This window comes from Rattus norvegicus, chromosome 10, assembly GCF_021556685.1.
Source record: "Rattus norvegicus strain SHRSP/BbbUtx chromosome 10, alternate assembly SHRSP_T2T, whole genome shotgun sequence".
In the NCBI taxonomy this organism is placed as follows: domain Eukaryota; kingdom Metazoa; phylum Chordata; class Mammalia; order Rodentia; family Muridae; genus Rattus; species Rattus norvegicus.
The window spans coordinates 69,173,967-69,201,338 of NC_141543.1; the positions used below are offsets into that span (position 1 = coordinate 69,173,967).

At 51.5% G+C, this 27,372-nt stretch overlaps 1 protein-coding gene across 42 annotated transcripts in view; it reads right to left on the bottom strand.

Annotated features, from left to right (window-relative positions):
- Positions 1 to 1,361: 1,361 nt before the first annotated feature.
- The window catches only part of Foxn1 (forkhead box N1), a 36,428-nt gene continuing 10,417 nt past the window's right edge, over positions 1,362 to 27,372 (bottom strand). For 5 of the 42 annotated variants that reach the window (XM_087570530.1, XM_087570531.1, XM_087570529.1 and 2 more), the window contains 8 exons: positions 15,495 to 15,646; positions 14,630 to 15,088; positions 12,568 to 12,678; positions 10,726 to 10,856; positions 9,764 to 9,860; positions 5,402 to 5,609; positions 4,770 to 5,261; positions 1,362 to 2,813 (listed from right to left, as the gene is read on the bottom strand). In XM_087570530.1, coding sequence (XP_087426656.1) covers positions 2,494 to 2,813; positions 4,770 to 5,261; positions 5,402 to 5,609; positions 9,764 to 9,860; positions 10,726 to 10,856; positions 12,568 to 12,678; positions 14,630 to 15,088; positions 15,495 to 15,617 — 1,941 coding nt within the window. In that variant the 5' untranslated portion in view covers positions 15,618 to 15,646 and the 3' untranslated portion in view covers positions 1,362 to 2,493. 42 annotated transcript variants of the gene reach the window in all.

Genomic DNA, 27,372 nt, shown 5'->3' on the forward strand with positions numbered 1-27,372 from the left:
GGTGTGCCAGCTGACCATGCTTCTCCCATGTCCTACCCCACCCCAGCTCCTCTTAGAGACTTAGGAGGACACTAATGTGAGGTGAGCTTCTGCCCTGGGATTCTTTGTAGAGCCCTGTAGGTATTGGCTGGCTTCCAGGCCTGACCCCCAGACTAACAAGTCAAATACCTGGATGTGGCTGATCTAGACTCATGTGCATGTTTCTGGAGGAGGAGCTATAGAGCCGCCCCTTTCTGGGGCAGTCACCCCTACCTATGGGGTGGGATGTAATGGGACTCTTGGCCTTCCCGAGTTCATCTTCCACCACCAACAGCACAGGCAGCACCAGGTTAGGCTCCATCTTGTCACCCATGGAACCCAGAGCCCCAAACAGGCTTAGCATCTCTCCCAGGTAGTGACAAGAAGATACACCCTTAGAAAGGGAAGTGACCCTTCTTTTCTTTAAAACAAACAAACAAAAAAAAACCAAACATAGATATGTATGCCTACACGTGAGCGCAGTGCCCTTAGAGGCCAGAGGCCAGAGGCATCAGATCCCCTGGATGTGGGATTACAGAGGTTATAAGGCACTTGATATGGTTGGTACTAGGAACGGCAGAACTCAGGTCCTCTGGAAGAGCAGCAAGTGCTCTTAACCACCATCTCTCCAGCCACAACAGTGACTCTGTCTTGTGCAATTAGGGTCAGCCATGGCAGCATCTGACAGGTGTCAGAAGAGGCATTGAAACAAGTCAGCTCCTTTCTCTGGACAGGCAACCCCAGACTCCTAATTTTTCACATTCCTTTGAGAAGAGGCCTTGCCTGGCTGCTCATACATCTTGGTCTAGAGCAGTGGTTCTCAACCTTCCTAAGACTGTGACCCCCATATAGTTCCTCGTGTTCTGCTGACCCCTGACTGTAGAATTTCGTGGCTATTCTATAATGATCATTTTGCTATTATTATGGACTGGGAGGTAAATATCTGATATACAGGGTCTCTGATATATGACCCTGTGAAAGGGTCATTTGACCCAAAGGAGTCTCGACCCACAAGTTCAGGACCACTGGTCTAGACGCCTTACTAAGGCAGCAGAGATGGCTCGAGCCGTTAAGAGAGCTTGCTGCTCTGCTAGAGATCCCAAGTTTGCTTTGCAGCATCCATCCAGAGCTCACAACTGCTTGTAACTCCAGCTCCAGGGGATCAGATGCTTTCCTTTGGGCCAACACACACATGCACACATATTTTCCAACACACACACACACACACACGCACGCACGCACACACACACACACACACACACACACACACACACACACACACATATCCTTAAAGTCCTTCCAGACACCCAGTGGGCTGCTTGGGGAGTGAGGATCCCAAAAGTGAAGGCTCAGAAGTTGCAACCATCAGGCACTTACTTTATTGTTCCAGGCAGGGGATGATGATAGGTGACGACTGAGGGATCCGTCCACCCTTGTGTGAGCTTGGGGACAACCTATGGAGGTACTTATTGCCCTCAGGCCCAGGGAAGGCTGAGAATCCCACTTGGTGGGTCATGGTGGGCATTTGAATCACAGCTCTGCCGGCTCCCTGGGAGTCCCAAGTCTGCTATGCAGGTGTGTGTGTGTGTGTGTGTGTGTGTGTGTGTGTGTGTGTGTGTGTGTGTGTGTGAATCACACACACCACATCCTGTGGCGGGCTACAAACTCTAGTTACCCAGGATGCTTGAAACAGTTGACAGCATCTCGTAAGCTGGGGTCTGAAGTGTAGGAAACCACTCTTTGAGAAGGAATGAGACTTGGCCACTTGGAAGGGGCCTTTCCTGTGGCTGAGACTAAGAGAGGGGGACAAGTTCAAGTTTCTGAGGACAAGAGTTCTTTCCAAACACTTTGTGTTGGATTTGGGCTCAGTTTGGTCCCAGGGTAGATGCTGCCCCCTTCTGTGTGTCACCCTGGAGGTGGCCAGCCAGAGTATATACTCAGGATGAATAGATAAGTCCTATGAAGTAGCTGTCTCCCTAAGGGGTTCACAGGTCACGTGGGAGGAGACCCTGTAGGCTATAAGGGTGTAAGATAGGAGAATAAATAGAGATTTCTGGGAGAGAATATGACTGAAGTGGGTCACACCTGTAGAGCAAATGGGGATTATGATGAGGTTTGGGGGGGTTGATCTTTGACCTGTCACACTGGCCCTGAGCTTTGCTAACTAAAGCTTTTAGCGCTCAGCTGCCCCAGAAATCAAATGAGCAGGTGGGTTGAGCTTGAGTGACACTCGAGAGCTGAAGTTCGAGTGACCTGGCACTAGGGGGCGCGCTGTCACTTTTCCGACACTTTCCTTGCTGGAGCCCGCGTGTGGAGCGCGTCACCCGGTAGCATCCTAGGTGGATCCCCTAGCTTCTGGCTAACAAATAAGTTGGCTGAGTGACATAGGAGACAAGTAGTGTTTTCCTTCTTTGACCTTTAAGGTGAGCCCTATATGGGCAGCCAGCTAGGCACTGAGCTGATGTTGGGCACAGCTCAAGCCAGAGCCATTGGCTTCGAGCCGGGACTGAGGTACACGGCAGTGCTGGCAGCTGCTGAGGAGGGCGTGGGTTCCAGTTCCACAAAGGCCGAGTAGAGGGTGCTGAGGTGCATGTCTCCCAGAGCACCGGAGCCACCGCTGCCTGGAGGTGCCAGTTCACCTGCCTCATTGCCTGTTTCTGCCAGACAAGGCCCTGGAGGGAAGCAATGGGCCGCTGGTGGAGGGGGCAACATGGAGGATGATGTTGGGGATGAGGTCACCAGTACGAGGGGGTCCAGGGCCAAGCTGTCATCCTTCAGCTGCTCCCACAGATTTCCTAGTTGGGAAGAGGAAAGAAGCATCATCATTGGCAGGCCGCAGAATGCTAAACCCAGTCTGACTCCCACCCAAGCTCCTCAGGAGTCTCGGAGAACAGGATTCTGGTGATGCAGACTGGAAGCCTACCCTGGCACCTACTCTGTTTTTTGTTTGTTTGTTTGTTTGTTTGTTTGTTTCCGGAGCTGAGGATCGAACCCAGGGCCTTGCGCTTGCTAGGCAAGCCCTCTACCACTGAGCTAAATCCCCACCTGGCACCTACTCTGGAACCTCAGTAATCACTGATTTTTTTTTTCTGGCCTCAGAGTCCAGCTCCGAGGTAGCATAGTGTAAAAGTCATAGATGCAGGTGACCCCTATGAAATTATCGTTAGAGTCTCCAAAGGGGTCGCGACCCACAGGTTGAGAATCACCGCCATAGTTGCCTGTAACCTCTGTGCCTTTCTGAGAAGAGAGGAGTACCAAAGAAAATTAAGGAATTGCCACTCTGAAGGGTTGATGCAAAAACCTACTTGCATCAGGCACCCTAGAGGCCCCCTGAAACGTTTCACTCAGGCTTCTGCCTCAGTTTCCAAAGAAGGTTGATTTCCTGCCTACGGTCTTCCCACAGTGCACCACTGAAACTGATGAGGTACACAGGCCTGGCTCCATAGGCCTCCCCTCTCACAGGACCCAAGGCACAGGGATAGAACCAGAAAGGACACTAGACTCTGAGGAACAAACCCTGCTATCGCTGAGTCCCTCTGGGTCATGTGACCTGCCGTGTGGCAGGCAGGGACTGAAGTATCTGCCTGGAACATCATCACCGCAGGGTAGAGAGAGAGACCTGACAGCGCTGGCTGCTCTTGGCCACCTGGGTTCAACTCCTTCTCTCTGGCCCAGTGACCTTGAGTGGATCTCTGTGTGTAGTAGCGCTCTCTAGGTCCAGATGGGGAGAACACATATAAAGTTGTTTGCAAGATGCCTGATACTCAGTAGGAGTTTGAGTAGGTATTAATTGAGGGTTTTGTTTGGTTTTGTGATGCTGGGGTACTGAGCCTAACTAAGGCCTGGTACATGCTAGGCAAATGCTTTACCCCCTACCCACATCTCCAGCCTTCTAATAGAACTTATAGTATCCCACATCCATAAGCTTCCTCTGCCTGTTCTCTGCATCCACAGCAGGTCTGGAATGAAGATCTATGTGAAGTTATTTTCTAATAGTCTAAGGTATAGATCAGCAACAAACCTCTACTACAGTCAGTGGCAGAGCTTACTGGCACGCCACAGTTCAAACCGGAAGAGGTGGGACTTAGAGGGGAAGAGGGTGGGGCTTGTCTGCCTGTGGATGGAGTGAGCAAGATGGTGGGGAGTGGATAGAATCACCTTTCTGGGCTTCTAGCCTCAAATCTCTCTAGGATATGCTTAGCTCTGAGGTCTTCCATCCCATAGAAGATCTGTCTCCTGCAGTGAAAGCTGAGTTCTGATAAAATGCAAATGATTTTGGTGCACATTTCTTTTTTTTTCTTTCTTTTTTTTTTTCTTTCTTCTTTTCGGAGCTGGGGACCGAACCCAGGGCCTTGAGGTTGCTAGGCAAGCGCTCTACCACTAAGCTAAATCTCCAACCCCGCAAATGATTTTGGAATGTTCAGCCTCCCAGTCCCTCACCATCAACCACATCATGGATAACTTGTAGCTTTCCCCAGCTTTGTCAGAGATGAGCGGTTTGATGATGAAGCCATCCAGGACATGTTCAGAGTACCAGGAGGAGAAAGACGAGGGAAAAAGTCATTTACCTCATGGTCTGGACATCAGGGAGTAAATGCATATTCAACACTTACTCCTAGTCATCCGCCTCAGGTGACCAGAAACTCGGGAGCCAGCAGGGGGCAGCCTGGAGACACGAAGAGGCTAGGCTACACCGCCAAGATCACTTCTCTAGTCCTGACCCACCCTTCCTTTCCCTGCTCCCAGCTCACCCTGGAAGTCGAAGTCAGTGAGAGAGGGGTTGATGGCGTCCAGGTCAGTGCCAAGGTCTCCGTCTGGTAGCAGAGTATCGTGCATGGTCCTGGCTGAGGAAGGCTCAGCCAGCAGCTTGGCACCGTGGCTGGGTGGTGTGTGGGCAGGTAGAGGTGAGTCCTGGGGGGTGCCTGGCTGGGCCTGCAGATCAAGATGCCCATCTGGCTGTGAAAACAATGGCTGCTGGTGTCCAGAAGGGGCCAGGCTGGGAGAAAGGTGTGGGTAGGTCTGCCCGTAGCAGGAGGGTGCATGGCCACCCAGTAGGTCCTGCAGGGGGTTCTTGCCAGGCATGGGACCTGGAGCTGGATGCATTGGGTGTAGAGGCTGGGTAAGACCAGCTGAAGGTGCCAGGGGCCGGATGGGACCTGGGCCTGCCAGCCCAGGTGGTGGACATCCTAGCAGAGGAGAACCCAGTTTCTCCCTTTTGTCTCCGATGAGGCTGTCCAGCTCTTCTGCAAAGGCCCAAAAGAAAACTTCATGAGGCCTCCCTCCTCTGCAGCCTCCCAGCCTGGGACCCTCCCGCAGGCTCCACTCCTCTCCATTCTGGACCACAGGTCCCTCGGCCATTCTCACGCAGGCCTGCCAGCCTCACCTGGTTTGGCCATGCTTTTGCGCACAGCAATGGGGTCTTTCCTCTTCCACTTCTGCAGCTCTTCCTGCATCTTGTCGATTTTGGAAGGATTGAGGGCCCACAGACAGCCCTTTCGGGAGGAACTTCCGGATTTATTCTCTACCTTCTCAAAGCACTTGTTGAGAGACAGGTTATGGCGAACAGAATTCTTCCAGCCATCAGGCGCAGTCTGCCAGAGCAGGGCAAGAATCCAGGTTGGGTTCAGGCAGCAAGAAATGGTTCTAGGTCTGGGGGCGGGAGGTTCTAGAACATTCCGTCACCAACCCTGGACATAGAATTTCTACACACTCTGGTTTGATGTCCTCAGCTCCCAAAACATGCTTAGAACCCTTTAGCTGTGGGGAAGGATTGGGCAGAATCCTTGATGGTAAGTTAGGTTTTTAGCTAAAATCCCAAAGCTGCTGTCACCCTATCTAGCTCTTAGTCTAGACCCTTCAGAGGACTGTGATCCTTTGCATATTTATTATGTACTTTATGTGTACATGTGGGTGCCTCTGTGTATGTCTGCACTGCATGCCTACAGGAGTCTGTCAGAGAGGACATTGAATCTCCTGGAGTTATAGATCATTTGTGAGTCACCATGTGGGGCTGGGAACAGAATTCAAGCCCTCTGCAAGAGCAGCCAAGTGCTCTTAACCACAGCCCCAATGCTCTGTGTGTGTGTGTGTGTGTGTGTGTGTGTGTGTGTGTGTGTGTGTTTTCCAAGACAGGGTTTCCCTGGCTGTCCTGGAACTAGCTTTGTGTACCAGACTGACCTCAAATTCAGAGATCCCCCTACCTCTGCCTCCGGAGTACTGGGATTAAAGGTGTGCACCCCCCCCCCCAGCTCTCTCCAATACTTGTTAACCACCACTCCTTTCGGAGATGGGACCTCACTTGTCGTCCAGGCTGACCTCAAGCTCACAGTAAGATGCTCAGAGTCTCTTGAGTGCTGAGATTGAAGGCAGGAATCACGATGTCCAACTTGTGATCCCACTTTAAGGGGCAGCTATTGGTAAACGCTATTGAGGCCTCTGGTCTAAGTCCCCATTGAAGCAGGATGTGTTGACTGGGCCTCCTGGCCTGTGCATTCCCTTGTGGAAAGGGGAAGATCACTATTTTAAAGTCTTTGGGGCCAGCTTTAAAGGGAGGACAGCATAATGCCCCACTCTGGGTCCACTTCATCCCTCTAGAGCAAGCTAGACAGGAAAGGGTTGGTGAGTAGGTGGGAGTCAGCACACACCTGCTGCCTCTGTTTGATGGCAAATGTGGTGTTGGTAGGGACAGGGGTAGTCGTATGTGGCTGAAGAGGCCCGAAATCCATAGACATCTCTTGGTGTGAGTGGCATCTCCTATCACAGGTCTCTGAACTCCTGAGTGCAAATGGCTATGTGTGAGAAAGTGTCTCAGAGTACGTGTGTATCTATGATTGAGTGTGTGGGTGTGAGTTCGCATGAGTGTGCCCTGGAGGTGTGCCCTGGTGGGGAGGCCAGCCCTCAGGCAGGGGGTGCTCGTGCCAACAGAATAAACACCCATTAGGAGGCCTGGTCATGCCACCACTGCAGTAATTGTGCCCAAGGAGGGTTGTAAAAACCATTAAGCTGACTCAGTTGGGTGAGAGGCGGTGGCAGGGATGGTGGTGGAGGGGCACGGGCCTCTTGTCCTCCACGTCTGGCTTGGTTGCAGGCTCTGTGACCACCCTGCGCCTGACATGGGGTGACTGTGGGTAGAGCTATCTCTCTAGCTGATGGGACTTCCTGGGGCCCTTACTCCCAGCTCCTCTCGCTTTCAGCCCTTCTTTCTGGCTAATGAGAGATGGCCACTCCCTCCTCCCTAGCTCACTTGCCCCAGGGTGCAGCCAAGCTGAATCACGCCTAGCAGAACCGGACCCTGGGTCCTGATGCCAGTCTCACTAGAGTTGCTGGCAACAGCAGCCAGAGCCTTTCTTGGGGACAGCTAACCTGTCATGGGGCTGGTCCTGATGACCCCCAAGGTTCATCAGGGGTTACCAGCGAGGATTTTGAGCTACTGGACCTTCCTGAGCTCCCACAGCTGTCTCTACTAAGAGTCAAAGCTCCATCACCCCAAGAGCAGACTTAATGGGCACTGGGAACTTTTATGGTACCATAAATATGTGACTTCGGGATGCCAGGGCAGCCCCCACCGCAGCCACTTCCTGTTTGGAAGAGGAATGGTCAGCACTAACAATTATGCACAGTGGCCGGACACTTCCTCAGTCCCTGACTCATGGGACTATGGGACGCCCACAGCAGCTGCTTTGGGTATGAGTATTGTCCACTTCAGAGTCCACTCTGTCCTTGCCCTGAAAAATGACCTCCGGATGAGGACTGAGAGGTTTAGAGTCTTTGAACTCACTCTTTAGGGAGGTTTGGAGAGAGTCTGTTGGCTTGGAAGGAATCTATGTACCAACTGGTCCAAACTGACATGTTACAGAGGGGAAACTGAGGCCCAGAGAAGAAAACAGCTGGCCTTGGATCACACAAGGAAACAAAGTCCAAACCAGGCATGGACTCCAGTCCTGTTCCTCAGCTAAGGGCCCTGCCCAGGTCATCCCATGGGGCCTGCCTTGCCCATGGGGCCGGTCAGATCTTCACACAGTCTCTCTGAAATCAAATGTAAACTCCAGCATGAAGGGGTGATGCAACTGGTTAAGAAAAACAACCAAACCAAAAAAAGCTGTCAGACCTCTTCACTCTTCAGCCCCATAAAACAGGGATTACACAGCTCCCAGGAAAAATAATTAAGCCAGGAAGATGAGGTGCAGGGAGGGGCTGGAGGTAAGGCCAGGAGTGGGCAGGGAAGAAGGCCCAGAGGAGAGGGAGGGGCCTCACCTCCCTTTCTCTGTTCAGTTCTTGGAGGACTTTGCAGCCGCCTTAGGAGGAGGGGAGTGTCTATCTCTGCCTGGAGATTCTGGGGTTCAGGAGCAGCCCATACAGACTATGGTGTTTTTCCCTCCTATAACTTCAAGTCAGGGGACTTTTCCATTCCAGCCAAAGCTATGCTGAAAGATGTGTTTGCTCACTCCCTGTCTGCTGGGAGCACAGCAGGTGCAAAGCTGTCTGCACAGCAGGCAGCAACTGTCCCCAGGCAGGACGATGGTGCAGACAGTGGGGACAAACCTCCACTGCATACAGAGCTGGCTCTGAATCACCTGGGCCTCAGCTCCTGTCCTGCTTGGTTAGCAGATGAGACAGTATCCACCATGGTGTAAGTCCTGGGGACTGTATTCCCCAACAGAAGCTCTTGTCTCTCCCGCACCTACCTCAGGAGAAAAGTGTCTGTGCAAGAGGGTCTTGGGGAACATGTGTCAAGGATAAAGGGGCTGTGTGCAAACCAAACGTGTTTTCTTGACCCAGCAATTGATCCATCTGGTGTGTGATCTTGGAAGGATAAGTCACCCTCGGATAAATTGGCTCACTGGGATAGAAGGGTACCTGTCATGTCCCTAGGAAGTCTGACCTTGGCAGGCTCACCCAAGGTACCAGCTTTGCCAAGTCAACCCAGAGACAGACATGACTCCTCAGAGTTAGATCAAGGGTCAGGGATGATCTAGTCTTACCCTTCACTCTTGTGTAGAAATCTTGTAGGAACATTTGAAAATCTACTGGGTGGGACCTCTACTTCATGCCACTATAGGTGGTACATACTGAGGAGTCTCATGCCTCAGTTTCCCCAGGGTCACTCTCAGTCCTCTTGTCTCAGGGTCACTGGGAAGAAATTGCTGGGAGTTGCCTGAAATCTCTTCCGTGGAGAATAGGAACTAATACTGCACATGGGTTTGGGGGAGAACCCTCTGGATCCTTGGGACACCCCAAGACTGTGAGCCCCACTTTTGGGCACAAGTGAAGCTCGGCATGCCACCTATAGAGGAGGCAGATGTTAATCTCTCTCTGGAAGGTGATAGTCACCTTAGTGACCAGCTCCTGCTTGGAATTCCTCCAGCCCCACAGCACCCTGACTGAGGCTGCAAATGCTTCCATTGCTTGCTTCCTCTCTCAATTGGGGAATAGGTAGCTGATTCCCAAAGCTTGTCAGGACTGACCCCAACCCCTTCTCCAGTTCCTCCCAGTCGCTGTGTAACCTGGGGCAAACAGCTTGATCTTTCTGTTCACAGTCCTCCCCACAACTCCATTTGTTACAGGGTGGAGCCTGAGGCCTGGTAGATGTGAGGTGATTCTCTCTCTTTGAGCCATGTGCAGTCTTGAAAATACAGCCCCTCTTGGGATCTTTGTACTTCACCATGGACACAGGGGAAGCATCTTAGGGCCAAGCCCCTACTCCTTTCATGCTGGGCTGGTATCAGGGGGTGGGTTCTAGACTCACCTTGAAATAAGGGAAGTGCTCCGTCATGAAATTGTAGATTTCACTGACTGGAAGGCTTCCGGTCTTGCTGTTCTTAAGGGCCATGAAGATGAGGATGCTACAAAAGAGAGATCCTGAGAGCCTGGACCTCTGACCAGGTCTCCATCTTTAGCTTTCCTTCACTGACAGGTTCTGTGAGGCTGAGAATGAACTCTATGAGCATTTTGTGGACTCTGGAAAACCAGATTGCTGTCTGACTTAGCCCCTAGATGTGTGAGCTTGTCTGAACCTCTCTGAGCCTGTTTCCTTGGTTTTGAAATGACAAAAACACAGTAGCCAGCATCCTCAGAGCTGTGAGGATGAAGGCTTCATGTACATCATTGCCCGGAAATGACCTTGCCCACCCATACCTCAGTTCCTCATGCTTCTGTTAGGACAGTAGGAAGGGAACAAGGCTTCCTGCTGTGCGCCAAGCACTGTTCTGCCCACATTCTCTAACATAAAACTCCAAATAGCCCACCTTGTCTTCCCATTCACCTTCCAGACAACCAAACAGTTTCTCAGTTAGGAAGTAGCAGAGGTGTTTGTTGAGGTTTTTTTTTTTTTTTTGTTTTTGTTTTTTTTTGTTTTTAATGTTGGAAGAGGGGGAAGTCAATGAACAGTTCTCTTAATCTCCCACCTAAACTCTAGTATCAGGTACTGGGCCCCAGGATGGGACCTCACAGGCCTACCCACCCAAGTCAGCAGCATCTACTGAGTCCAACCAGAGTTAAGACTCCTCGGGATGAAACAAAGGTCAAAGGTTATGTAGCAACTACCTACCCACCTGCAAGCATCATTTCCCCCGAAGGCATAATCAGAAGTTACTGGGTATGATTCCCACCCCTCTGTGATAACCGCTGCATCTTGAGGGTCAGGATACCTCAGTTTCCCCAAGGGCCCTTTTCGCTTTAGTTCTGTCCCAGTTGTGCTAGGACATGTACCTGTAGGAGTAGATGGGCTTTGGGAAGAGTGGCTGGTGACCGTCTGCGTTGGCCTGGGGCGCAATCCTCTGATAGGGGTAGTGAGTGGAGCCCAGGTAGGGCACAGGGTAGCTGCCTCCACCCGGGGAGTACTGTAAAGGCCAAAAGGGACAGAGTGATCACCATGATACCTCCCCAAGTGGGGAACCCCTCCCCATTCACACATGCCCAGAGAGGAAGCTGAGGTCAGATTCTCCTTTCATTGGTCATGTGGACCCTATGCCATTCTCAATGGCAGTGGGTCAGACATTTTGGGCTTGGGTAGAGATCCACACTCCAGAACTCAGACTTGCCTCAAAAGGTCTCAAAGTTGTCTTCCTCCAGCTCTTACCTCTCAGGCTTTGATGTACCCTGGTTGCCATGGTGATAGGATGGGACTCACAGTTCCACACTTTCCAGGCAGGCACTCCAGGCCTCCTCTCCTGGGCCTCTCTCGGAGCAATGGGCCGGAAGTGGGATGTCCAGCCTGGGTGTGTTCTAGGCATGGCTACCTTTACGAGTTTCAGTGGCTCTTTGAAAGAGCAGGTCATGATGGTGGGCAGGTGGGGGTAGGAGGTAGTTTTACACGGGGAAGGGAGTGGCTGTGGTGCCAGGAATGGTGTTTTATGGGGGCTGGGGGTTGGAGACTCTGACTCCCCCAGCTGCTCCAGGCTGAAGTGTTCTTTCCAGGTCACCGAAAGACACTTAGTGCCTGAGTCACCCTCTCTCTGGGCTCCATAAAGCCCTGGGTGCGGCCATCTTGTTCAAGGACATTGAAGACTGCAGAGGGCTTCAAAGCAGGGCTGGGCATAGCAAGGGCACTTAGGGTCTGATCACCTTCATGCTGTGGTGACTTGGTCCCTGATGTGGCGAACTGCCTTAGGGACACCCTCTACCCTGAGTCAGACCAGAAACCTCAGAAAAGCTTAGGCCTTTGCAGCTAGGAGAATGTCATATGTTTCTTTGTCCCTCTCTGTCACTTGCACCTACAACAAGCAACCTGACCCCCCCAACAACACACACACACACACACACACACACACACACACACACACACACACACACACACCAGCCTGTCTCCTGGCTTGGCCAGGATCAGGGCCGATGCCAGAGCGGGAGTAGAACCTGCTCCACAGGCAGGGCCTGTCTGAGTGCCAGGCTGCAGGTGGATGGAGCTGGGCGCTGGGCAGCCACTTGCTCTGTCTTGCCCGGTGACTCCAAGGGAGCTGCCTGGCTGCTCTGGTGTTCTTTTCTGCCTCTTTTCAAAAAATCCTCCATCCCTTGCCAGTGTGGGGCAATTATTTACCGTGCCATCCATTCTGGAGAGGTTAAACTGGGCATGGGGTGGGGAAGGGCAAGGATGATAAAGGCTACAGGGAGGACCCCAGCCTCACTATTGTGCCGGCCACTCTCGGCCTAAGAAGTGTGAGGACAAGGTCACACAGCAAGGTGTGACCTAGATGGGAGCCTTTGTTCCCTTCCCTGCTCAGCCAGTGTGTCATACCACACACCCCTCCCCTCTTCGCTCTGTCTAGGATGCTTCTCCTCCCCTCCCTCTTTGGTTCACGCCACGACTCTGCCTCTGTCTTGGCTGTTTGAGACTCCCTGATCTCCACCAGGGGTTCAGAAAAGTCTGAGAACCCCTAGAAAAGGGAAATGGTTTCTCTTCCCACTAGACACTAGCCCAACCTTAGGTTAGGATTCTGGTATCTTCACCTGCCTGTCCGTATATATGCACATATGTATGTACAAACCCTGCACACAGGAACACCCACATAGCCTCCTGAGAGCTCCAGGAAGTAGAGCCACTTGCCTCAGACTTACCTGATGAAAGGTGGGCTGAGAAGAACAGTACACATGCTGCAAGGGAGGCTGGTAGCAGTACATCCCAGGACCATTGTCCAAAGCTTGGGGCTTGACCTTGACCTCTGACCCCTGCTGGAAAAGAAAGATTTTTTCTCCCCTTCCTTCTTTCATTTGTCTTGAACCTCACACTAAAAGAATCCTTACTCTGACCCTCTTGAGGTTAACTCTTGGGGAAGGAACAGAGAAAAGAGATGGATAGAGGTTTTCCTGAGGGAAATCAGCAAGTCAATGGAGGGGCTACAAAGGAACATCCCACCTCACAGCAGGTGACAGGCCAGGCCAGGCCAGCAGAGAAATGGGGGAGACTTGTCAGTGGTCATGTAGACTTGAATGGGACCACAGATCTCTGAGAGGCCCATGTGAAGTCCTCAGGGCCTAACCCAGAGCTGAGCCCTGAGTAGAGCCAGCAAGGGTGTGCAGCTAGGACCTACCTGGCAGATAGACAAGCCAGGATGAGACTGCTGTAACTAGGATTCCCACGGGCCTTCGGGAAGCCAGCATTTGGGCCCAGAGGGGTGAAAGCTGGCTGTGACCACTTTCTGGGTGTGCCCCAGGGCATCCGATTCAGAGATTGGCATAATCGCAGGATCTTGGGCCTGGAAGGGCCACAGGCATGGAGTCCAACCCCTTCATTTCACAGATGATAGAGCTGATCCCAAGGAGGGGAAACTATGTGGCATCGGACACCCATAGAGTGGACCAGGCAGTTGGATACAACTTGTCTCTATGAGGCCAGGTGGATTTCTGGTTACAGGTTGCGGATGTCCTGGTAAGTCATGAGGCCTCAGCCAGAGAGTGCCAGGTCCCGATTCTCAAGATGGAGATAGTGGGAACTATGGAATGTTGATGGAAGCCTGGAAGGAAATCTCCTGGCTGAATGACAAGGATCTACAACAAGTGAACAATGGGGGACAGCTGCTGGCTTGCTGGGTGCCAAGCTGTGGCTCCTGCCACATTCTAAAGCTTGAGTCAAAGCATCACAGTTCCAGAAACAGCAGAAGATCCTGTCTTAGCCACACCTGATGGGCGTTTGTCTCCTTCCCCCCCTCCCTTCCTGATAGGAGTGGCTAAGGACGGGAATGGGCCTATTTGGAAGCAGGAGGTAAAGAAGGCTGGTGGACACTGGACGTGGCAGAGTTCAGGCTGAGTGATTACATTGGGGTGCCTTGGGATCAGAGTTAGGGAGCAGGGGGCAAGCCTTAGTCCTGAGATAGGAACTTTTAACATGGCTTTTCCCACAAGAGGAGGCTCAGAGAGATTAGGCGACTTGCCCGAGGCCACAGGGCTTGCAGATCTGGCTGCGGAAGTGCTAGTCAACCTTCTGAGGTGTTCCCAAGGCACTTAATCCGCAGAAGCCTGCTCTGGCCATAGAGTAGGCCCAGGAGCCCACCTGTAATTCCAGCAGCAGTGACAGTGAAGCAGAAGAATCTCTAGTTCATGGACGGCCTTAGGCCACATAGCTATTTCCTGTCTCATGCACGAAAATAAGAAATAAAAGCAGGGCCTGGAGGGGCCTGGAGCTACCAGTGAAGTCCCCCAGTCCATATTTGGTGGGATTTTTGTTCTGATACTCTGTCCAGAGCCTTCTCTCTCTGGAATGTGTTTTTTCCTCCTCACATTTGCATAGGGGTGTGTTGGTCTGGCTTGGCATTCTTGACACTTAAATAAACAGAGAAGTCACCCTCTGGAATCTTGACTCAGCAGCCTCTGGGAAGCTGCCAGATCCCTTCCCTGATGTGTTTCCTCCACCTGCTCCCTCCATGCCTGCCAGACTAGCATACCCCTCCCCAGAGGACCAGCATGGAGCCAGGAGCTCTGTGCTTGCTGCCTTCTATGGAGCTCTGATTTTGAGACAGGGTCTCCATACATAGGCAGAGGCTGGCCTCTGTCTCAAGCAGTCCTCCTGCCTCGGCCTCCTGAGTACTAGATTGCAGGCATGTGCCACCACACCTGACTTTGAGGATTCTTTCTAGGCAGCCAGGAGAGAGGAGGTGGAAGGACGTTGGCCGCTGGTACTCACCAGAACTTGGTTGTGTTCCTGGCTGGGGTAAGGGAGTCCATTGCACCAAGCCTCTGCTGGGAAGCTAGGCAGAAAGGCCTCAGCATCCCCCACATCCACAGGGATCTCCTCAAAGGCTTCCAGTGCCCCCTGAGTCTTAAAGGAGTGTCCATCAAGCGCCATGGCCGTCTGGGCCTCAGAGAAGATGTCTTCATGGAAGTGCCCCTTGTAAGGGTGGAAAGGCATGTGGTTGCCCCTGAGGAAGCGCCCTGGGCTGCCTGCTGGGCCCTCCTCAAAGCCAAAGCCAGGATACTTGTCTGAGGGAGAAAGGCGGAAGGAGCCTGGGCCAGGTCCAGCTGTGCAGTGGCTCTGGATCTGCTCTGGGCCTGGAGATGCGACGCTTGGGCTGTGGGGGGGCAGCGAGGGGGCCCTCTCTGGAGGGCCATCAGGCACAAATGATGAGCAGCTGAAGTTGGCGTGCTTCTGGGCAGACAGAATAGAGAGAGTCTGTAAATGGAGGTTAGACCAGGGCCCCTGCCAGGACCCTATGCTGTACTGAGAGAATAGAGAATGACTGAACCCACAGGAATCCCGAAGTGATGGGGAGGACAAGCTGCTCTTGGGATGCAAATCTGATACAAGCATACTTCTCCTAAACCTGGGTCCCCAAGGCTGACGGGGTTCCATATCTTGCCTCAGGAAACACCAAACCAAGGAATGAACAGAGATGTGTGTCTGAGCCCTTCTGGGTCTAGAGTCATCTTATTTGTCAGTGTAAGGGACAAAGTAGATCCCAGAGGTCCTTGTGTGGGGCAGTGACTGTCTACTCAATGTTCATAGAGGTACCAGGCTTGTCCTATTCCAGGCCTTGATTCCAGGTACTTACGTTCTGTGGGGCAGGGGAGCCTGGGAGGCCCGGAGCCTGCATGAGGTCCCCTTGGGGTTCGCCCTCCAGTCGGGTGGAGCCTGGAAGTGTGACGTCAGAGTGCGGAGGGAGTAGCGACACCATCACCCAGTCCTGGCCTCGAAGAAAGCCAGCTACGATGAGAATGAGGACCAACGTCTAGGTGTGGCCAACCCCAGGCCCACCACCTCCATTCCTACCTTTTCCCTAGACTGGGACCCTGTCTGCCGCTAGCCATCTGAGAGATGACAGATAGACAGATGGACAGACAGACAGACGATAGATAGCCACGGTGGAAATTGTTACATGCTGGTAGGCAAATGCTGAAGAGGATGAGACAGGAGGATCATGAGAGAGAAATTAGCCAGGAAGGACACTGGGAGGAGAGGTCCTGTTGAGTCTCAAGCTTTGCTGGTCAGCGAGTGACCTGGTCAGTCAGTGAGTCATTGAGCCCCTGCTTCCCAGGGAGCCCTGGCTGCTAGGTTTCCTATCTCTATGCTAGGTGACCTCATCAGTTGCTGGGTAGGTAGCCCCTGAGAGGAGGAGGAGCCAGGAGATGCATCATGCCTAGGCTTCATGTGACAGCAATTCCAATGATACAGAGGGTAGCCCTGTGGGATGACCAAGGGGCCTTGCTGGTAGGGCCCGTGGGATATCTGGTAAGAGTTGTTTTTACCTCTATCAAGATGTTATCCGTGTTAGCACTCTTCTCTTTTTCTCCCCCCCTCCCTCCCTGTTCTGTGTGGAATCGAATCCATTGCCCCCCAAGATGCTCCCTGGCTTCCCTCCCTGCCCTCTTTCTGAGTTCTTCAGCTTGCCTATGAAAAGCTGGGGCTTGGACTAGATCTGAGCGCTGACCCCTTCTGAACCCCAGCACCATAGAGCATCTGGAAGGCCTTGGGGCTCAGTGCCAGGAGAGGCTGGCTGTCCACCCCAGGCTGTGTCAGCAGAACCCTCTGCACGTCCACAGCAGCATCTGCAAACAAGATGAGTGATGGAACCTTGCACAGGGAGCCGAGAGTGAAACGAAATCATGCAGAGAGAGAGCTCAGAGTACAGCGCAAGCACACCAGGGCTTGGTCCACGCCAGGACCTTCTCTTTTCCCTTTTTTCTTTCTTTCTTTCTTTCTTTCTTTCTTTCTTTCTTTCTTTCTTTCTTTCTTTCTTTCTTTCTTTCTTTCTTTCTTCCTTCCTTCCTTCCTTCCTTCCCTTCCTTCCTTCCTTCCTTCCTTCCTTTCTTCCTTTCTTTCTTTCTTTCTTTCTTTTTTTTTTTCGGAGCTGGGGACCGAACCCAGGGCCTTGTGCTTGCTAGGCAAGCGCTCTACCACTGAGCTAAATCCCCAACCCCATAGGATCTTACTCTTATTAAGAGTATTGTCCCTGGGGCTTGTCCATGATCAGCAACAGCCTTTGAACTCACTTCTCTGAGTTCATCTCTGATAGCAGCCACTGTGTACGGAGGGACTGCTCTGTGCTGACTACTGGGTAGCGTTTCGGATGGTTTTCCATACACTGTAGATGACCTTAGGTTCCTCCTTTCCACACCTCTCAGGTCCTGGGATTATGAACAGGCACCTTTGTGCTTGGTTTTGAGTTCAAACCTAGGGCTTCCTACGTGATAGTCAGTTGCTTTACTGAGTGAGTCAGATCTGTAGCCCCTATTGTTTTTAATACAGGCTCTCACCATAGAGTATGTGCTGGCCTGGAACTCACTACGTAGGCCAGGCTAACCCCGAACTATTGGCAGTCGTCTGCCCCTTACTGACACACTGTTGACCTCAGCCTCCCAAGGGTTGGCATTAGAAGTGTGAGCCACCATGCCCAAGCTCGTTGCTTTACTTCAAGGGTGGTACATTATTAACCCAGTCTTTCAAACGAGGGAACTGAGGCCCTGAGGGTTTCTGTGACTTTCCCAGTCTCACAGCCAATCCTTAACCGTCCGAATCTGAAACTAAGCTTTGGCTAACTCATCTCCCAGCTACTGTATTTGATGGGAGTCAGAGCTGAGTGGAATGTTCTGGGAGCCAAACAGAAAGAAAAACCAGAGCCTGATCCCTTACACTTATGCCTTCTATCCAAGACCCCTTAAGTCCCAGCAGGGCAGCAGTGCAGTTCTGGGAAATCTGGGAGAGAGGGCAGGCCTCATCTGTCTAAGCTTGGCCTAGTCAGCAGTTGACACATCTTTGATGAATTAGCTGCCTCCAGAGAGGCTAATGGTGTCAAAGAGGGAAGGGAACTTGTCCAGAGTCCCATGTAGGATTAGGCTGGGAGGCGGCTGGTGGCTGAAGTATATGGGTTTGAGGGTGGGGAGGCTCTCTCCCACCCCTCAAAGAGTCCCTACCACCCCTTCTCTATATCCCTGCACAGGCTCACCCTCAGCAATGCTAAATGTGGCGTGACCGGGAAGCGTAGAGCTGGCTGTAACTGGACACTTCAAGGGATCAGGCAGGGGCGAGGACACCCCATCTCTGGTTTTGCATGACTGACTGCCCTGGCCCCTGTTCCCCGGACAGCTCGGGGCTGCCTGCCATGCCTCACTCTGGCTCAGAGCTTCCTTTCCCGGAGGAGGTGGTGTCCTGTGAACTTGGCGCCATCCAGATACAATCCCATCTCCCTCCAGGTGTGAGGCCGGGGGCTTTTCCTCTCCATCTTAGGCTCTGCAGTCCCAGGACGGAGGGCAGTAATGGTTGAGCTTGAGGCAGATCTGGCTTTATTTCCAAGCCTTGTCACGTTCTGGCTCTGTGATCTTTGACACTGTGTAAGTCTATATTTCACTTTCTTCATCTGAGGAGTGGGGTGTGTGCACCTATCTCATTGGAACCCCTTGAAGATTAAGCGATATGGTGCTGATACCCAGAAAATGGCCAGGAACACACCTCATACCTCTGGCTTCAGTTGGCTAAATGTAGCTGGACCCTAATCCTAGGCTCTGCAGTTTCTATGAGTCTTGCTGCTTCAGGTCTCATAGTCTAAGGGGAGAGGTGCAGATGATGCTGTCCCCACGTGGCAGCTGCTCTTTCTGGCCTTCCCTGCCTGCCTGGTCTTCATTTATAATGCCCCCAGAAGACTCTGACGCCAGCCCTGCTTTACGGATTTGAATCTGAGCTCTAACTAGGCCTTCCCCTCTTGAAGCTCTGTCTTGCTCAGAAGCACCTCTGCCTTACTCCCAACCCCACATCCCTAGATGGTACCATTTGTATGAGCCCCAGTCAGAGAGCTGTATGTCAATGGCCTTCTGTTCCTGACCAGGACTATCAGACTCTGGCTCTGCAAACCCACATTCTTTATTCCAGGACTTGAGCTGGTTCATAAGCCCTCCCCCTGATTTGCACGGGGGATGCAGATGTCCCAGAGTGGTCCTCACCTGGGCTTTCTTCTGGGTGGGTTCTATAAGGACTGACTTGTAGCTCAGTGACCATGGTGCATCCTTGGTCCCCAGAGCTGAAGCCCTGTTCTATGAGTCCCTTAGGGAAATTAACTGACTTTCCCAAGGCAACACTCACTGTCTGGGAAACATAAGGCCTCAATCAACTTCATCCTAAAGGGGTCACCTGCTTCAGGGGCTGGACAGAGGACCCCTAATTAGTGTCTGTGGAGGGTCCTTTCAGCACAGAGAGGGGAGAGAGAGAGGTGTTCTAGGTCCAGCCCTTCCCTGGAGCAATGGGTAGAGTTCTTAAAACTGGTGACTTGGGAGTCAGATTTGGGTCTGGATCTTGATCGGGGTGAGAATTTGGTTGGACACATTGCTTAACTTCCTTCCCTGGGCCTCAGTTTCCTCCTCTGTAAAATAGAGCTTATAATACATACCTCTTTGGAGGATTGGATGAAATATTGCTTGTAAATAGCTTACCACACAGTACATACTCAATAAATGATAGCTATTATTAATAATTAGCAGTGGGATAGAGTTAATTTAAGGCATGAGCTCTGGTGTGGGGGAGGGAACTCCCCTTTCTTGTCCTTTCCTGCCCCCTCCTCCCTGCAACCCCCATCCATCTCCCTGACATCAGCTTCCTCCACCGACAGACTGAACTTCCTCTTGACTCAGGCCTCTGAGGCCATTTTGTTCATTCCCCTGCAGTAGAGCCAGTGACTGCAGAAACTTGGACGTCCTGGAATGAAACAGATAGGGTGTCTCTACTGCTTCGGAGCCCCCAGGAAGCATCCATGCTGGCCCCAGTGTCCTGCTGGTGGCCTATACACTTAGAAGGGGCTTTTTGTTGTCAAACCTCGAGCCCACCTCTTCCGGTTTTACAATGAATGGCACGTGCACCAGTATCAGCAAAACAACTTCTCTTCTCCTTTCCCTTCTCCTCCTCCTCCCCCAAATCCAGAAGCCTTGGAGCTGGTCCAGAGCACATAAGCCACCACTTAGAACTGACTTCTGCCTACCGTATGTCTCCTTCATGGATGGGAGACTATGGAGGAAGATGTTGGTCCAAGTTCCCTTCTACTGTAAGACCATAATCGTCACAGACCTGCGTCATTGCAGCACTTGAGGTCCGAGTAGCACGTTTTATCTCCGATTCATCTCTTCTTCCTGTCCCAGAGGACAGCAAGCATAGCGCACCGGAGCCAGTGCTTTAGGGAGCAAACTGAATCTACCACTTCCAATTCCACATTCAGCAAAATAAAGACAAATTGGCCATAGCTATGTAGGTGCCCATGCAAAATTTCACACGTTACAAACCAGAATGCTGCCTGGTGTGTTGACATACACCTTTGATCCCAGCACTGGGGAAGCAGAAGCAAGTCGATCTTTGTGAATTCTAGGCCAACCTGGTCTACACAGTGAGTTCCAGGACAGCTAGGGCTGAATAGTGAGACCCTGCCTCGGAAATCCAAAAACCGAACCAACATAAAACCAAATCAGAATTCCCCCTTTTGATAGCTGATGTTTGATGAAAATTTATCAGCATACTGCAGGTGGAGAAGCAATAGCATTCACTCGGTTTCTCACAGGGGTGAGGGTAGGGGAGGTCAAGAAAGAAAAATCCTCTCTTGTGCCTCAAGAGCTCCAGACACACTTATCCAGGGCTACAACTTTAACAAGACATGTTCAAGGTCTGGGCATCCTGGGTAAACTTTCCTTGCATGATCCTTAGAGACAGGAAGGAAAGTTTGGGAACAGAAAAAAAATAGACCTGATGGGCCCTGAATGGAAGGAATTGAGAAATGACCCTCTGGCCTAAGGAGGGAGGTTGGGAGGAAGCCCCTCCAGATCACTGAGAGCTGGAGGGAGGATGAGTCAGTGACAGCCATTGCTGTGTGGCTGCCCTGTCCCTGGATGCTGGCATCCTCACCTTGTACCCTTCCTATAACACTCAGTCCCACACTACTCCAGCCATTGGTACTTCTGCCTTCCGGAGACTCTTGTCTGCTCAGAACTCAGTCAGAGGGGGTTGTTTAAGGGTGGGTCCTGGGGGACACCTAATTTACTGGATTTGTGACCTTGGACAAGTCATTTCCTCATCTGCATTTCAGCTCTTCTAGAGGCAAAGCGAAACCCAGGGATCATTCGAATCTTAAGATGCTGATGTTGGCCGCATGGATGTGTTTGTAGTCTATGGAGTGGTTTGCCAGGCCTGTACCAGGGGTTCTGGTTATGTCCCAGGAAGGAGGCAGTGCACTGTCACCCCTTTTTATGGATCAGGAAACTGAGGCTCAGAGAGATTAACCTGACTCGCCCAAGTCCCCCAGCTAGTAAACTGTGCTCCCCATTCAGACCCAGGCTTCAAAGCTAATCTCTCCTTAACCACTCTACCACACAGCCCCACCTCAGCAAGGTGGAGATTTCCCTGGGAGGGTCTGTCCATGGATCCCCTACTGGCAGTTGAGTCATAGAGGCCAGTCACACACTTCTGCCTGACCAAGGACACTTAGAATAGAAGGGGTTCTGCAACACCCCCCACCTGTCGGCGCCCTCCTGCCCGCCCTTTATGAGCAGGCGGAGCCGGCTCAGTTCCACCTTAATGGTTTCTGTTGCTGGCTGCGGCAGCATGTTTTACGAGGGGTGGGGCTGTGCCCAGTGTTCGCCTGCAGCCCCACCCGAGGCTCCACCTGCCTGGCTGCTGGGAGGGGTTCCCTGGAGCAGGTCCCTAATTACCCTTGTTGGGGGTGGTAGGGAAAGACCTGGGGACTATGCCTGAGGCTCACACCTCTCAGGATTCTGGGAGTCCAGGGGTGTCAAGAGGATGGGGTTTCTAGCAGGTTTCTTCCTATTAATCTGGGATCCTGAAGGCAGCCCTCTAGACTCTCTGGCTCTGGATGCTGCCTGGGTTTGTAACGAGTGATGGATGAAAAGCAGCCACAGGCAGGTGAGATGGCTTAACAGGAAAAGGTACCCACATCAACCCTGACAACCTGAGTTTGATTCCTATGACCCACATGGTGGCTGGAGAGGACCAACTACAGCAATCTTTCCTGGCCTCCACACCTCCACACTCTTGCCGTGGCATGCATGCATGTGTACACACACACACACACACACACATACAAAGACACACTCACAAATACACACACGCACATACTCACATACACACACAAATATACACACACATAAACACACATACTCACAATACAAATACACACACAAATACACACATACACACACACAATACAAATACACACACACAAATACACACACACATGCGCACACACACACAAATACACACACAAATACACACACATACTGTAGTAAGAAAAGCAACCATTCACACCTGCAGCCAGGTTATTCCCATCTCGGTCGGGCCTTTTATAAAGAAACCTGTCATTCCCCAAGCCTCTTCAAGCAGGCTGCTCAGAAAGCATCCTTCAGAATGTGCATCCTGAAAAATCACTTGTGCTACCTTCTCTGCCCCGGTGGGCCTGGAAGTTTTCTTAGATTTTGTCCTTAATTCTTATAATCTTGTTCACCTGCCTTATGTACCAAGGACCACTCCCCACTAACTAAGGGAAATGAGCCCATTCCTTCTCCAGAGAAGGTCCCAGCTTCGCTGAGAATGTCTGATTCTGGCAGCCTCCTCTTTTCTCACAAACATCTGCCTAGCATTCTTTTCTTTCCATAGTCTTTAGCCACCTGTAGGCAGCATTCCCACACCCCAGCCCTTCCCCATCTTCTTCCACCCAGTCCTGACCCCAAATGAAGCCATGTCTAAACACTTACAGTGGGCTCTGGGCCGAGGACACCATCCCGGCTTTGGGGAGTCATCCAGCTTTCAGCTTCAGGGGAGCCTCCATCCAGGTATAAATACGCCCACATGTCAGGACCGGCCCCCTGCCCCAGGGCAGGGGTGGGACTGCCTCCCCGGGCCAAGCAGGCAAGTCACATGCCCCATAAATGCCACAGGACCACAGGCCCTTCCCAGTAGCCCTGACCTCTCTAGACAGGTGGATGGATAGTTGGGTGGGTGGTTGGATGGAAGATGGATAGACAGACAGAGGATGGATGAAGAGATAGATGAATGACTTACAGATGAACAGATAGATGGGCCATGGATAGACAGGTGGATGGATGGATGTCTTTGACATACCTATGGATGCCTGTCTTGTAAATGGTCAGAAAGAGATTTGAAAGAAAAAAAGAAAGGCTGGTTCTCAAAGCTACCCTCTACTCCTAGAATTGTTTTAGGCCTCTCTTCTCCCTTGCTATGGACACCTAGCTTAAGAAATTGGCCCTCCTGTACTCTCCCTCCTTAGAGATCTCTCTCTAGGGACCTCTCGTGTCCACCCGAGACCTCATCCACAGTAATGCTTGCTTTTCTTCTTGGGAGTCATTTATGATCTGCCTTTTCCTCCCTTCTGCCTACCTGCCTCTGCTGGCACCCATGCTCCAAGACCAAGAGCCTACCCCCAGATCTTGTTTCTAGGAGCAAGGTGGCTTCCCCTTCAAGGTTAGTAGGCATTCTCATATTCAAGAACATGACACCTTTGGATAGCCAGAAAGGGAAAAGCCCCTAACTCCACCTTTCGAGGGGAATTTTGAAGCCCTGAGTGGTGGGGATAGACCTGACAAAGAATTTGGAGACAGAACTCTTTCCTAGTTGAGCTAATAGTGTGTAATCTGGGAGGCAGAGGCAGAGGCAGGAGGATGACAAATTTAAGGTCAGCCTAGGCTGCATTTGTGAGACCCCCATATCACGTGCGCACACACACACACACACACACACACACACACACACACACACAAGGAAAAAAGGTAAAGGACAGGCAGTGGTTAGTGGTGAAGGCCTTTAATCCCAGCACTCAGGAGGAGCTCTGAGTTTGAGGTCAACCTAGTCTACAGAGTGAGTTCCAGTACAGCCAGGGTTACACAGAGAGAGACCCTGTCTTGAGAAACAATAGTGACAGTCGTCATCATCTAAAAAGAAATATTAAGATCTAAATGGAGAGCTGGGTGGGACACCTCTGGATGCACCTTACAGCGAACAGGGATCTGGGGCCTTAGACACTGGCTTCCAGAGAGGAAATTTCCCTCGAACTCTCGGTCTGCTTAGCCATGACCAAAGACGAGAGAAGTAGGCGAGGGAAAGGATTGAAGGGCTAGGAGGGTTTATCACCTCATCTTTCTTCCTGAGGCAAGCCACATGTGCTGAAGAGATGTGAAGGAGGACAGGCTGAAGGGCAGAAGAAGCCTCTGGCTTCTGAGTGCCCATTAGAGGCCAAGAAACCCCACCCCACAATGACATCATTTGGAACTGAGCCTCCTCCCCGCAACCCCTAAAATTGGGTGCCAGGCCAATTGGCTATGTCAGTAGCTGGCAGCTGAGGATTTGATCTGTAAATCTAGCAGGGATGATGGGAACTTCTGTCATCTCCTCTCCTAACCTGGATTCTGTTCTGAAGGCTTCACCAAGCTTGGATTCTCCCAGCTTCCTACAGGACCCCTCTTTCCCTCTTAGGCACTGTGGGAGGACCTCCTGGCTCTGTCATCAGCATGGGCTAGTGACTAGGATGAAGCTTACTTCCTCCTCCGTGAAGTAGTAACTTCATTCTGTCCTGCTGTCCTGTCCCTAGGAGCAGGTGAGAAGCAGGAAGAAAGCATTCTAAGGAGGGAGCCAACATTCTGCCTCCTCCCCTGGGATCCTAGGGAGCCATGGCACTGCAGAGAACCTACTATGTTCTCTGTAGAAGTATGGGTATATCAGTCACCTTTTGCCTGCTCACCTTAGTAGGGGCCTCAGGTGGCCCAGGATGCCACTGTCCCTTGGTCAGAGGCCTCTCTCTGTACATATTATTACCAGTACTGCTCATTACCACCAATCTATTATTAGGGGCATTAATTCTGCCACCACTGCTAATAACCCTGATTCAGCACAAGATGGACGCATGCTGGTGCACTTCCTGTCCTATGTCCAAGCAAACGGCAGGCAGGGCAGTCACTGGTCCTAAAGCACGAGCCAAGGAGGAGGACGCATATTGAAAGATGCTCCCATCCAAAGCCTGTCTGTGTGACAGAGAGGAGAACTGAAGCCAACCAAGGAGGCACATGGCTTTGTTTGTTTTTGTGGGGCTAGGACTGAACATCAGGTCTTGCCTGTGCCAAGGCAAGTGCTTTACCAATGAGCTTTAGACCCAGCACTTTTTCTTTTCTTTCTTTTTTTTTTTTTTTTTTTTTTCTGGAGCTGAGGCCTGAACCCAGGGCCTTGCGCTTTCTAGGCAAGCGCTCTACCATTGACCTAAATCCCCAACCCCCCCCCCCCCCAGCTCTTTTCTTTAAAAAAAAATATTGAAACAAGGTTGCAGTCACTAAGTTGCTTAAGCAGGCGTTGAATTCACTGTGTATCCCAGACCTGCCTTGAACATCTTTCTGCCTGCCTCAGCCTCCTGAGTAGCTGGGGTTAGAAGCCTGCACTGCCATGCCAGGCTAGGGATGATTTCCTAGGTGTGTGTGCTGTACATGCCCCTCCTTCCTCCAGGTGCTGTCATGTTGAGCTGGCTCTGCGATCCCAGCATGCCCTTGGAGAAGTGAGATTCGGAGGGACTTCCTGAGCTGCTCTGGCTACTTGGCTCCACCTTTTCTTCTTCTTTTTTTTTTTTTTTGGTTCTTTTTTTCGGAGCTGGGAGCTGGGGACCGAACCCAGGGCCTTGCGCTTCCTAGGCAAGCGCTCTGCCACTGAGCCAAATCCCCAACCCCTCCACCTTTTCTTCTTGACACTCCCTCTCTCCATCCTTCTGGCTTTTCCATAACCCCAAATTTCTTCTCCCAACCCCTCACACTCTAAGCGTATTGTGTGTAAGCATAGAAAGGCCCATCAAAGTTCAGGTTCTCTCCCTTTTCTCCTTCCCTTCTTTCTTTTTCTTTTTGGTGCTTTTTTTTTTTTTTTTTTCAAGACAGGGTTTCTCTGTGTAGCCTTGTCTGTCCTGGAACTCACTCTTTAGCCCAGGCTGGTCTTGAACTCACAGAGATCCACCTGCTTCTGCTTCCTGAGTTCTGGGATTAAAGGCCTGTGCCACCACTACCTGGCTGTTCTTTTTATTTGTTTGTTTGTTTTTCTTTTTTTTTTTTTCAGACAGAGTCTCACCATGAATTCCAGGCTGATTTCAGAATCACTATATAGCTTGGACTACCCACGTTGGCTTCAAACTCAGCAATCCTCCTGCCTCATTCTGCTCACTGCTGGGATTACAGGAGACACTTCTCTAAGTCACTTGATCTGTAGGTGCCCAGGGTAGACTCTAGGACCCCTTTGATACAGGGTTGGAGTACATCCTACCACTGACTGAACATCGATGTAGTTCTTCTGGCTGTGTGCAGACGAGAGCTGACAAGTGTGCTAACTGGTCTTCACATCACAGTGGAGTGTGTGTGTGTGTGTGTGTGTGTGTGTGTGTGTGTGTATGTTCATCCTTGTTCACATCCTATGGAGCTGAACCTGATAGGCTGCTGCAGTCTGGGACATGGCTGTGGAATTTACAAGTGTATGTGAGACTTCCATCTGTCTGCAGGCAATCTGGTTCCAGGGCCACGCCCTGTTCTGGGTGTCTGCGTGCATACTGACTGTGTGACAGTGCCAAGTAAACTGACTATGTGTTGGTGCTAGGCTGGCTGCAGTTTGTCACAAATAGTGGTTTCAGGCTGGGAGAGTGCCGAAGGCCCTTTGGAGGGTTTTTGAGAGCATGCTGGTAACTGGCTAACCACATTATCATTCTGCAAGTTTGGGGTAGAGAGTCAGGGCTGTGCCTCCCAGCAGTCTCTAGGTAGCATCTCAGAGAGGTCTCAAGGAATAACCCCCTACCCTCCCACACACACCCAGGAAGCTTCCAGAATCTCCCTGAGAGCTCAGGTTCCTTCCCTGTGACTCACAGCAGGTTCTAGTTCCCCCGAGAGATCACGATTCAGCTAATTCTTTCCCCAGTCCCATTAATCTACACTGACTAAGCAAGAGCTACAGGAGGCGGGGTAGAGACTGGGGGATACTCGTGACAGTGGCAGTCAATCCTAAGGAACCCAGCTGGCCTTACTTCAGGTGCTGTCCATCTTCCTGCCTTGGCCTAGCCATGTCTGATGGCATCAGTCAGTCATTCCTCCAGCCCTCCCCCCTTTGCTGGCTACACAGGGGCAGCATCAGACACTTGTCTTGTATCTGAACTCACCCAGATGGTTTCATTTTTATTTTGGGGTCTGAGGTTAGCATCAGGGACCTCAGGCCTATAGAGCACAGGATTTCCCACCAAACGATACTCTAGCTGAACTCCATTTTACTGTTTGCCAACATCTAGCTTCTTAAGGCTCATTTGGTAATCGGGAGGCTGAGAGCTTCTCTAGGGATGATCTCATATAATCCATTTGTCCCTGGGACATGGATCTGGGATTCTTAGTTTGGAGAATAAATTAGGGAACATTAAGAGAGGCTCTAGA